This window comes from Penicillium digitatum, chromosome 5 (assembly GCF_016767815.1).
Source record: "Penicillium digitatum chromosome 5, complete sequence".
Classification (NCBI taxonomy): Eukaryota; Fungi; Ascomycota; class Eurotiomycetes; order Eurotiales; family Aspergillaceae; genus Penicillium; species Penicillium digitatum.
The window spans coordinates 2,279,256-2,291,451 of record NC_089388.1 but is presented as its reverse complement, the minus strand read 5'-3'; the positions used below and the strand labels follow the sequence as shown (position 1 = coordinate 2,291,451).

At 49.8% G+C, this 12,196-nt stretch overlaps 4 protein-coding genes across 4 annotated transcripts; 3 read left to right on the top strand and 1 right to left on the bottom strand.

Annotated features, from left to right (window-relative positions):
• Positions 1-1,638: 1,638 nt before the first annotated feature.
• Pdw03_2019 (Cell wall proline rich protein, putative) lies at positions 1,639-4,377 on the top strand (the record flags this gene model as incomplete). The annotated part of the gene is made up of 1 exon (XM_014680757.2): positions 1,639-4,377. One exon carries the CDS (start codon positions 1,639-1,641, stop codon positions 4,375-4,377), a length of 2,739 nt encoding a protein of 912 aa, XP_014536243.2.
• A 966-nt stretch (positions 4,378-5,343) lies between these two features.
• On the bottom strand, positions 5,344-5,886 carry Pdw03_2018 (Alpha/beta hydrolase fold-1; the record flags this gene model as incomplete). Its single annotated transcript, XM_066100056.1, has 2 exons — positions 5,344-5,730; positions 5,818-5,886. 2 exons carry the CDS (start codon positions 5,884-5,886, stop codon positions 5,344-5,346), a joined length of 456 nt encoding a protein of 151 aa, XP_065957783.1.
• A 2,001-nt stretch (positions 5,887-7,887) lies between these two features.
• Pdw03_2017 (Dual specificity protein phosphatase 3, putative) lies at positions 7,888-8,907 on the top strand (the record flags this gene model as incomplete). Its single annotated transcript, XM_014680758.1, has 1 exon — positions 7,888-8,907. One exon carries the CDS (start codon positions 7,888-7,890, stop codon positions 8,905-8,907), a length of 1,020 nt encoding a protein of 339 aa, XP_014536244.1.
• Positions 8,908-9,674: 767 nt separating this feature from the next.
• Pdw03_2016 (uncharacterized protein) lies at positions 9,675-11,715 on the top strand (the record flags this gene model as incomplete). The annotated part of the gene is made up of 2 exons (XM_014680759.1): positions 9,675-10,238; positions 10,306-11,715. 2 exons carry the CDS (start codon positions 9,675-9,677, stop codon positions 11,713-11,715), a joined length of 1,974 nt encoding a protein of 657 aa, XP_014536245.1.
• Between the last annotated feature and the right edge of the window lie 481 nt (positions 11,716-12,196).

Here is a 12,196-nt window from a genome sequence, read left to right as displayed (position 1 = left end):
AGGTAGAGAAGAACGATAAGATACAAGCGCGAACTAAGGAGTACTCGACAAGTCAACTTGTTAAAGCATGGTACCGATGCACATGTATGCAGACCATTTCCAGATTCAAAGCCAGGATCTGCCGTTGCCGCCCCAATTGATTTCAAGACGATCAGCCCCCACGACCCAGTTACCCGCCAAAATCCTCCGTCAGAGTAGCCATTGTTATTGGATTAAACAAAGAAACTGGTCCACCGAACGCTAGGGGGTGAAAAATTGTTTCAAGGCGCCAGGAGAGTCCGTTTCTTGTATCTCCCCACCCCTTTTAAGTAGCCCTAATATGTGTCTCGCGCCACTATTTATATCCGATCTGACTCCGCAGCCAAGACAAGCGATGGAAAGTGAAAGTTGGGTTTCAACTCTGGCAATCTCCCGTCATTCACATACGGAGTCGATGTTTTGACTTTGAGAGTCACTCAATAAGAATTCTATACTCACCGAATCACTCTAAGGCCGAGCCTGGGCTCAACAAGGAATACATTTCCCCGATTTGGAAATCATCCCCTTGACTTTGTAGCCCCCCCCCCCAGCGTGGCGCACTATCCCTCGGGGACCCACTACGTCAAGCGAGATTTGGATGGACATTTAGACCGACTGATTGGTAGTGATACCCGCTTTTTTCTCCGGATGTGACTCCCTTTTGATTGGTGCCTTGCGGACCCCAGGATTGAAATGGGTGCCTTTTTTACAGGCACCGTGCAATGCACTTACAGTGGATGCGAGTAATGAACCACTTTTCACGGGAGGAACACTAACCTTGGAAGTGAATACGGGTTTGTATTGTGGTGGCAAGTCATGACGTGCTCTATGAATGGAGTGGTTGAACAAAAATACGGTCTAGAGCATGAGGAGGCATAGGGATGGTCACATTCCTTAGAGAAAACCTTCTTTTCTCTATTCTTTTTTGGTCCTTTGACAGATGTCACCCAATATGGCATCTGCCCCGAGATGTTAAATGTACTTGGAATACTGTACTGGTGAGTTTGATTCCTTTGAAGGGAGAAGGTACAAGGGATTGAGTAGTCTTCCTGATTAAGAGAAGTTGAGCAAGACCTACAAAATAGACTTTTGAAGCCCTGGCGTATGTAATCCCAATGTTTGACCCCAATGATTGGTTTGCCCCCGTCGGATGGCAACGGGCGATACCGTGTATGGTAATTAAGATACAGCTCTAAGTTCCCATCCAAGTTCCCATCCTGGTTCCGGTCCTGGTTCCCCCTCCTGGTCTTGTTGTTCTCTTTGGCTTCTTCTCTCTTCAACCTCACTACGACCAACCTTTCCACCCTTCCCTCTTTGGCCTTCGTCGTGGCCGTCCGCTCATTTTCCAGTCTTTTGGATACCGCTGGTGGTCGCTTCGATTTGATTTCACTCGTTTCTTTCTGCCTGGCGCGGATTCAATGACCCTCGCCGAAGGTGCTTCAACTTGACCTCCAGATTCCTAGGCTTTCTCACCGAAAGGAAGTCGGTCTGGAGGTCTTTGCCCATCCGGATCTCACCGGGCTTTGTCGTCACTCCGCTAAATTTCTTTATTTCCGCATCGTTTTGTTTCTTTTTTTTCTGTTTTTTCTGTTTTTTCTTTTTTTTTTCTTGCGTTCGACCATGGCTTCGATTTCACTTCCTCCGCAGTCTCAGGCGAGCTTCCCGCCACATTTTGATACCTCGAAACAGTCCGCCAGCCGCGATCGTCGCCAACATATGCACTCACCGTTGCCTAATCCTCCATTCGTCTTTCCAGCACGGGACCCAGATTGCCCCAACACTCAATTGAAGACCCCTGAGCGCCGGGAACGTGCCGCATTGCCTGCCTTCTCTTTTAATCCCGGATCAGAACAGCAGTCACCACAATTTTCAGCACCTTCCTTGTCGAATCCTCGCGCGGGCGGACACCGTCGGCGACCAAGCGAGTTTATTGGAACTGATTACTTGGTAACACCGGAAACAATTGGACCAGGCCACAAAAGGGCGTCTTCCATGGCAGATCAACATCTTCCGCCTCCAGGGCCTGGTGTTGGTAGGGTTCCTGGACGACGGAACCACGCTCATCGCCGTTCGGCTGCGATCTCTAATGTTGACTTGAAGGCCATCACCAAGGCACTTGGCCCTAATTCTGGAATGGCAAGTGCGCCATCTACACCCGCCGACCCTAATCACAAATCGGCATCCGATCTTCCTTCACGACCGCTTTCTCAACCGGCTATCAGCCTTGGCCGCCCCACGCCCCCTGCGTCACCTCAACTCCCTCCCGTCCCTCCCGTGCCTTCCATTCCGGCTGCCCTTCAGGTGGAAATGGCCTTGAAAAACCAGATGTCGAATTTTGAACAACCAGTCTCCGCTAGTTCGCAGGATAATTCGGATTTTTTGCCCACAATTCAGTTGACGCAAGAGATGGAGAAACCTACAATCTCAGATCGAGCAACTCCACTACCTGACTACAACACCAAATCTCGACCAAAAACTGCCGATGCCTCTTTGGCGGTAGATTTTGTGCAGACGGATGATGACTCGGGGACCCCTTTCAAACGGTCGCACTCGGCCGCTGGGCACTCACGCTCTCGGAAGAGCAAGTCAACACCGCATCTCAACTCTACTCTCTCGCCCGATGATATCCAGTCGACAGACAACTACCGGCCTTCATTCTCGGACGATGGTTCTGAAACATCTGGCGATGAAGCGACAGAGAACTCGTCTGACAAATGCCCCATCAAGTTGAAAAAGAAGAAGCAGAAACGCGTTCGCTCTTGGGCCGGTCACATTCTAACTCGAACTAAGAGCAAAGGTAAGGGTAAGCGCCATGCGAAGGTCGACACAAAAGAGGAACCGCCTGTGCCTCGCACTCTTGCGCTTCGTCCCCCTGCTCTGACTCGCACCAACTCGGGGACGGGATCGATCTTAGATGTTGATTTTGATAATGACGGTGTCGTTGTCATCCGTACACCGACCAACCCGACAATGCCTCTTTCTGCGCTTGACCCTATTCAAAGTCATCACCAAACTGATCAAGGTTGTTCTTCATCTACACAATCCCTAGAGAGCTCTTGGAAACCAAGAAGTTTTTATGAACAGGGAGTTAGTCCGAACGACAATGTGCTAAGTAGCCCTATCATCGACCTCGATGCTGCACTCGGTCCTTTCAACACTCCAGACATGCGACCAGGGATGCAGGGTGCGCCTAACAACAAATTTTCGGTTGCAACTCAACGAATGTACAGCGGTGGAAGACGGGGTGAATTTGTTGGCCCAGAGATGCGGTACCATCGGCGCACGGAAAGTGCTCCGGCGATGCAACCATTCGACCGGGCAGCTCTAGGCGCATTCCGTTTGGGTCCGACCTCGGCAGTGGAAACGCCCGATGTGTTTGACGAGGAGGAGGAGGATGCTTTCCTGGCTGCTTCCCAATCACCGAAGGGCGAGCGGCTTCCTGTGGATGCATCAACGACTGACAGAGCAGTTTTCTCATCATCGGAGGATGATCTCAAATCCATTCACAGCAACGATACCTCTGGTACGGGTGATACTTTGACTTACGCCCCCACTGACAGCATTTCCTCTCAAAATGCTGGCTTGGGCATTCGACAAGGCGATAAACATCTGAACCGGGAACAGCAGGAGCAAAGAAGTGTCCTTCAGCAGGTGCATAATGCCAGCAATCCTTTCGACAGCAAGCCCCGAACCCCCGTAAAAATTTTGAAGACGGAAGAACCTGCGCATCAAATGACCAGACCTCCCAGTCCCGAGATTTCTCCTCGGTTCCTAGCTATCGACAAGCGGCCAGTGACCTCGCCCATTGAGCTGCTGCCCAACATTCCACCATTCGCGTTGCAACCGGGGGTTTCTCCGTCCGACTCGTCTTTCCCGTCTCCAGAAGCTCCACGATCCATTGCGGCATCCTCGATGACCGACCGTAACCTTTCCAGTCGCTCATATCAACATCTTCCTTCGGCGGAATATCCTTACGCATCAGTTGAAGATGTTCCATCTTTGACCAGCAGTGCATCGACCATGACCAACACTCTGAATCGTTTCTCGGCGGCTTCTTTCTTCCCCCGTGGACGACTTTCGACTGACCGCGCGGCTTCCTTCTCGGCTGCTGGTACCAGACGTACCAGCCAGGCCAATGCCTCAAAACGCTCCAGTCTAGCCAGCCTTTCCAAGCTGGTCGGGAGTACACATTCTGAGCGGAGCAAGCTCAGCCAAGAGGAGAAACCTCCCAACAATGCATCTGGCAAGACTAAGAAGAAGGGCCGCCGTCTCAGCCGAATGATGCACTTTTGGAAACCTAAGGACAAAGAAAAGTCTTCCAACGAGGCAGCAACGGCAAACGAACGGTCGCAGTCATAAGCGCGGTGCAAATTGGGTTTTTTTTTATTTTACTTCGATTTACGGCGCAACTTCGGCATAGCGACATCCTGGCAATTATTTTTGAGACATCACGCTACTCCTGCTTTTTCCGTCCATACTTTTGACAGTGTGGGCGTCTTCCTTCACCCCATTTGTACATAATGTTCCGTTCAGCTTTCCTGTCGATTCTTCCCTTCATCTTTATCGGCGGTTCTATTTTTGCGTCTTCCACCCAGACGCTCATTACGAATTTCTTTACCTCTCAGGGCCTTCTTTGTCTTGAGTATGATCTATCCTTTTTCTTGTCAATCCTTATGTTCTGGTGTGAGTGACGCACGGATTTATTGATTTTCTGCACGATCATTGCTCCTCTGTGGGCTTTGTTCTTGCCAATTTTTGTTTTGATTTTGCTCGAGGCCCCTTGCCTGGAATATCATTCGTCCCCATTGGATCATCCATTGGGTCCCCTTTCCACATCAGGGACATGGGCTGTCTGTATCTATTGTGTGGGTTTTGTGTCCGCACTACTTAGGTGGTGTGACATTCGTCGAGAATTTTGCCCTGTCCGATTATACCAATAGCGGAAAATGAAAGCATTCTCTTCAATTGCATTTTATGGCTCATGTAAGATTGACGGAGATTGATTTTGTAAGATCATGTAGTTGTAGGCTCAGATTCTCTATGAAAAAGCGAATAACCGTCGACCAAGCTTACAACTACTTGCCTCTCTACAAACCTTCCCAATGACAGGGCATTCTTCTAGAGTACATTCGCCATTGGATCCATCGAGAATGATCCCATCCCGCACTAAGCCCCGATTGCGCAACTTGAAATTTACGATCCTTCTGGTCCTCAAAGTACACCTGAGCATCCATGCGCACACGTTCATCGGAATTACCAAAATCGGTGGAATTAACCTTGCACCACGCGTACACTTCCTCACACGCAAAACCACACGCAGATGCTTCATAGCACAGACAGAAGCCACAGCCACGGAACAACGTCCATGCCCCTTGATCCAGCAAAGGCATCTTTAGCCCCGCACGCTGAGACCAGCGGACACACGGGTGTATGTTGTAATAGGCCGTTGATAGGATCAACGGTAGATGTGCGGTTTCCACGCGTCGCCGCGGAACATACGGATGTGTCCTCGGCACCGTCCACTGCTGGTTCTGGTAACATCACGCGAGAGACACGGGGCTGAAGAGAGTGTGGTTGAGCCAGGGCGTGATCCGTGCGAGCAAGCGGGTCTTTCCCCTGAGGCCAGTGGGGTGGGCCCGCGCGGCCGTCGTTCAGCGCCAGTGTACTCCACAGAGGCGTCCATAATGCTGCGAAGACGCCGCTGTACCAGAACTGTTCGTAAGTCACAAGTCGGTCGACGGTACTTTTGTATTATGTGTCGAGCAGCTGATTCCGGAGCTGGTTTAGAGACGAGCGGACCGTTTCGCGCAGCTCTTCTTTCGACGTTTCTAGCGAGGCGAGCGCGCAGCTGCCAGCGTCTGCTTTCATGCATTCGTCAAAGAATCAGTCCAGCACATTCTCCCAGTTGATGAGCGGCTTAGATACATGCGCTCTCGTACTATTCGAACTGGTTCACGACTCCGTCTGTAATCACGCGCTTCGACCATTCGGTGAAGAGCCAAGCCCCCGTATGTTATCTCTGCGTATCCGCTGCGGTCTGCGGTGTGTTGATGCACGGCGCATCATCCCCCCTAGAGTCGGGAAATGCTTTCGCAAAGTTCTGTGCCTACGTGTAGATCTCACTGCTATCAGCTGCGGCATCGCGCGCTCCAATATGCGACTTCTCTTGCTGCGTCTTGGCATCTGGGTACTAGGAGCCTACGCTTATTGAGTATTTTACGCCTCAGAGATCGAAAATCAGTAAGTGGAACTTTGGGCCTTGTAAGTTTGTTGTTAGGTCTAGTTCCTTGTTGCTCATTGGCAGATTGATGCTACTGAATTTGAGTGGTCTGCTGTGTAGATCACCTCATGGTTCCCAGCCTGTGTACTTGTCGCTGAATTTCAGGAGTTTTTGGGCTACGCAAGGAGTCGAACCCAGTGTTTAAATTGTCAGGTTTATAGAGCACGAGTAGTGCGAAGAGTGTCTCTACTGATGGGAGAACCCGGTTTAGTTCTCAAGGCGTAGCTATCATGTCTCCCGCTTTCTAGGAACACTCCCCGGTAGAAGCTTTTCCTCTATACTTATCGTGCAGTATTAGCTTGGATAAGGCGTTCACCAACTTGTGAGAAGACCTATGAATACGTTGTCTAGCTCTGAGAGTGTGTTCTTATATTAGGGGGCTTCGCTCGCAAGTCTGGGTTGTCACAGACATTAGACCCCGGCCAAGCTTATTTCCCCCCTGATACTCATGATTGGGCTTCCATTTATGTGATACACGGTACTATCCTGCTAGAATTTGTACGGGAACAAACGGATTCAGCACGAGAGTAAAGTCTTGCAGGTGCTTGGTTGTTTCAAGGATAATTATCTGCCTAAGTGCACCGTTGCTAGCAATCAGATTGTCTAAACGCTGTCCAGAGCTCAGATAATCTCTTAGCCATGACATGGGAGATGGAAGAAATGTGAAGTTGACATCAGTGAAGGCTCAAAGGACAAGACACAATACCGTGGTTCTTTCAACTATATAACATCCCGATGTCCATGATAGTGGTCCATCAATTTGAGTATGGGAATAGAAGATCTCATTTAATAAGCTAGATCCGTGCTAAAGTATTGGGCTATGGTCGAGTTCCGATATACTATGTAGTTCGTAGGATTTGACAGATAGAGCGGTGTACGAGCTATCACAGCTCATTTACGGGCCATCTCAGTCAATTGGATCATCTGTCATCATCTGTCCACTTTGCAGCAATTGGCGTGACTATAGAAAGTGGCTGAGAGGTTGATAGCGAGCTCGTCATGTCATGTTTGTCCGGACTAGAACACGAAGCTATTCGCACTTCAACCCATAGAAGACTTTTCATCCTCTTGGTTGTATCGACCCCTATGACTCAGTAGCTTGCAAAACTGACCACTGGAAGTTTCAAATTGGAAGCAAAAGCCATGACAGAGCGTGAGCATAAGGAACCCTGGAAGTGCAGGTTAAGCCCCAGTGGAAATCTACCGTCTTACCTAATCTCAACGCGCGGGAGAGCTCCACGGGTGGACCTGAGCTCTCTCTCCCCCCATAGAGATGTTGGATCTGCAACCATCTTGAAGCTATTCCATTGAAACGATTGAACTCCTTCTCAAATATTGTCTGTTACACTTGCACTGTGCGCCTGGAAAGACTTTCAGCGTTTCTACTCGGGTTTATTCAACTTGACATATTCATTTCCAGCGTTTCCACTACCACTGTCTTGGACCCCGAGCGACATCGATTGAACTGATACGTCTGCTTTTTTTTTGGCTTAAAAGTTACAACGTATTTGATCTCCACACCAATCAATCAATAGATCAGAACTTGACACGATTCACGGGTGTCATTGTGAAGGCTCCCGTAAAGCACAATGTCTAACGGAAATTTACTGAGAGAGGTGCCCATGTCTCACAATGAACAGTCTCACTATGTTCGTGCACAAGAGTACACAGTGACGCCACGATATCCAACCTCAGGTGGGTCTCTCAGGGCACCCTATCACGGGTTGTCGAGCACGGGCAACGATGACACTGTAATCGTTGACCAGAAAAATCTCAACCACGATTCCCATGAATTTGCAGAGGGAGAGTTTGTTTGTCCAGGATTCTTCAACCTCGTCGATCTAGGTGGGTTCACCCGCCGCTTCAACCCTTCACAATGGAACTATGACATGCGCCACCAAGCCCAGTCCATCCTTCCATTCTTATCTCTTGGCCCTTCATCATGTCTACGTGATGCCGATTACATCCGCAGTCAAGGGTTTACACTTCTACTCGCGATTCGAAGTCGGCACTCGGCTCTGGCACGCCTCGTCTCGGGCGAAAAAGCGGCGGCCGAGGTCAATATTATGGCCGACACTGTTGATGTTCTTGACAACCAAGAGCTCATTTCTGCATTTCCACGTGCTATCCGCCGTATCAATGATCATCTAGCTGGTGTGGATGCGGGATTTGATGGAATGGTGGTTGACGGCCAACAACAGAAAAGAAAAGTCCTTGTCTTCTGCGAGTCTGGGAATGAACGCTCCGCTAGTGTCGTCATTGCCTACATCATGGTCATGCTCAATATCCAGTCTGCCGAAGCCATCCACATGATTCAACAGCGTCGTTTCTGTGTCTCGATTGAGGACAACTTGAAATATGTCCTCTCGTCTTTCGAGTCCATTCTTTCTGCTAAACGTGATGTTGAACGTGCTAAAGGAATTACTGTTCGTGGGGCTCCGAGCCTTGCGCCTCCATCCCCACCGCAAATGCTCACGAGGAAGCGAAGTTTCCAAGATCATAGAAATGATGATGTTGCCTTTGAGGAGGGTGAAATGGACATGGATGAGGATGACGACCCCTTCTATGCGCGAAAGCCGAATGCTCCCTTCCAAGACCGCGTGGTCTAGAGCCAACCGAAGTCGATTGTTGCGAGTATTTTTGGTTGGGTTGTGAGTGACATTTATCATGTCATAGGGATGGGGAGAGAGACGTCCGAAGATGACAGGGAATGAAGGGAATCTTTACATTGTGTAGAATGGGGGGGTTATCTGCTTTTCTTTCCTGGTTTCTTTCTTGTTTTTCTTTTTTTGTCTGCTTTGGTGCTTGATGGTTCTTGTATGCAAATACCCAGCTTCAATTGCCTATTGCTGCTATCTTTCTGACATCTAGGCCATCCGTTGGCCATTACAACCTTTACATCTTTAATCCATAAGATCGATCATAAACGTAGGAAAGTTTCAGCTTGGCATGTGTGTAAATTTTGTTTAGCAAGGTCAATGATGGTATCAATATCAAAACGTGGCAGGTCTCAAGACGCGCACAAGTTGGTTGATGCCCTTCAGCATCTGACCCAGCGTTTGAACCCACCTTGTCAACTCTTGACTCAACTTGCCCCTTGTGATTTTCTTTTCAGTCCAAGTGATCGAGTCTTGCGTTGACCTTTGCGCAACTTCAAAGCCATCCCCATCCTACCTTCTCCGCTCTTCCTTCATCTCGCGCGACAAGATTTCCAATTTGCGACAACCCCATAATCGACTATCGCGCCCCTACGATGAAGCGCATGCTTCCCATTGAACTTTAACACGTACCTACGATCAACACACCCATACCAACCATTGAGCGCATCAACCCTCCTCCCTTTCAAGCCTCACGCACACCTCAACGCGCCGCCAAAATGAGCGGCATGAGACTGCGTGACAGCATCCGCGCGCCGCTGCGATATGGAGAAGACGAATACGAAACACCATCACGGACCACGCTACGGCCCGGATACGATGACTCCTTTGACGACTCCATAGAGCTTGGGGAATCAGGCAGACCACGTCCACAAAAGAGGCGCAAGCCCAACACTGTGCCATTCAACCCCAACCTGCCACCAGCTGCGTTTCCCAGTTTGAGCAGACCACAGCCAAGTCATGCGTCCCCCACCTCCACAAAGAATCACGGCATTGGTGACAGCCAACATAAGATACAGACAAGCGAACTGGCACTTCCTCTCCGCAATGTTGGGTCGATGGAAACCGTTGCACCGTCTTCGTCTGTGATAGAACGAGTCCCGATGGACCAGCTCGATAACCACGTTGCCAGCAACAACATGGACAATCCGATATATGCGAGGAACGTAAACATGGCGCGTACGACTTGTGTGGATGCCCCTCCGGGTTACGAGGACATGGCCACCTCTCCGGATAGTGATGATGACCCACTGCCAGATGCGACTCAGGTGCTCCTTGATGCGGTAAGTATACCTTGACCTTCGCCGTGTTGGTAAAATCAGTCGAGTCTAATGTGAGTCGTCGTTTAAGATCCCCAACCCAAAATGGGGAGATCTGCACAAGGCGATGCAGGTTGAAATCGTCGAAAACACAATGAAATACCATAGCTGGAGACGTGTTTGCGACCTTCTCGGCCTTGGGCCAGATGAGCGAAAACAGCTCATGCAGGGTATAAGGATTCGCAATAAACAGATCGAACGAGAGAACGGAAAATTGGAGCAAATGCGGTGCAAACAGCGCAAGGTACTCATGAAAATCGACAACAGCGACTTGAAACGTTTCCAGCCGCCACCTCAACTGGTGCTGAAAAGGATCACTCGAGAGACAAATCAGAACTTGTTGCTCACCAGCTACACGGACCTCTTGATGTGCCAAGCCCACGAGGTCCTGAAGGCTAGACAGTACTTGCATCAGCACGGGCTGCCTCGAAGATATGCTGGAAATTGGGGAGACAGCCTGGTGGTGCTTCGAGAATCCGAGGACGACTCCCATGAGCCCGACAAGTTCGAATGGAAAGAAAACCTGAGATTCAGTCCACCTCCAAATGAGATTGAGACCCCAATGAATCCTTTTATGGACCCTATCAGTAGTGCCAAGAGGGATTTCATTCAAAGCATTGGTATGAACGGTACCATGAACCCGACCAATCTGGTTCGACGAAACACTGACCCAGGCCTCATGATGGACTGGGGAAGGTATTATGAACGGAACCAGGACTCATCGTGGGACACCACAAAGCCTCGACTCGGTGGAATAGTCAAGGTGAATGTTGGCCCAGACATCGCTGCGCAGATCAATCGCTACGAGCAAGCTGGTGTTAGGCCCCAGGGATTTTCCTCTCATGGACAGGTGCCCGCCATGCCAGGGTCACCTCCGTCAGACGTTCCGCAAGAAACACCGTCCAAGCCGCCACGGAGCGGTAGTGTCGCCCAGCCCGTTTTCCGGAACCCTGCCAGACCTTTCAGCAGAGTCATCACCGGAAACCGGTCTTCGGATGGATTCAACCCATCAGAGAGCCATTTCAAGTACCAACGAAGCATACAGCAGGCCAAGCTTGAAAAGATAGAGGCCGAGGCAGAAGCGATGCGCCGTCGATATAACTACCAGCCTACCCTTCGAGTTAATGGTGTCGGTGTTGGAATCAGTCCCACACGTGGAAATCTTCAAACACTTCCCTTGGCTCAGCCAGTCGAACAAAACATCCCTTCGAGGATTCTCGCCCGGGCGTACCGTGGAATGACAGCGATGAACGTCGACCGCCTCATGGACGAATTTGTCTGCTATGAGCCTATTTTGATTCCCGAACAAAGCGAGCCCGAGAAACCCGAGGAAGAACAGCCTGATGAGCAACCAAGTTCCACTGATATCAGCTCGATCACTGAGATGTCCATGGATGATGTCATGCTGGTGCCAACAGATGGCTGTTCCTCTTCGGAGTAGAAGGATGCAACCGAGAAATAATTGAGGGAACAATCAAGAAAATCTAGGATATGAAACCATCATCTTCATTTTGAGCTCTTTGCATGTTTCTCTTTTTTCGTGTAATTACCCTGATGTATGATAGCCTTGAATGATGTTGAAGTCAACTCCGAGTCCCCATAGTTGCAGGGTCGTCTAATTTAAACCTGGTCCGTGCATTGAACGCGAAAATGCCGCGCGGAGGACGCGCTCTTACTTCAATTTCAGATACATCAGAAGCCAACGTCCAATTGTGCGCAGAGTTTCTCTGAAGGGTGAGTGTCCAGTTGTCGGAAACTCGTGTAAACTCAGTCTCTGGTATTACATTCGTTTACCCCTCGTCCACCGCGAAACTTGACGTCGCGAAAACTTCTTCTCCCTTGCGCATGACGTACCATCTTCATCCATCTAGTGCCCACTTTAGATCATTCACTGCCTTTGCCTAATTATTCAATTACACCAG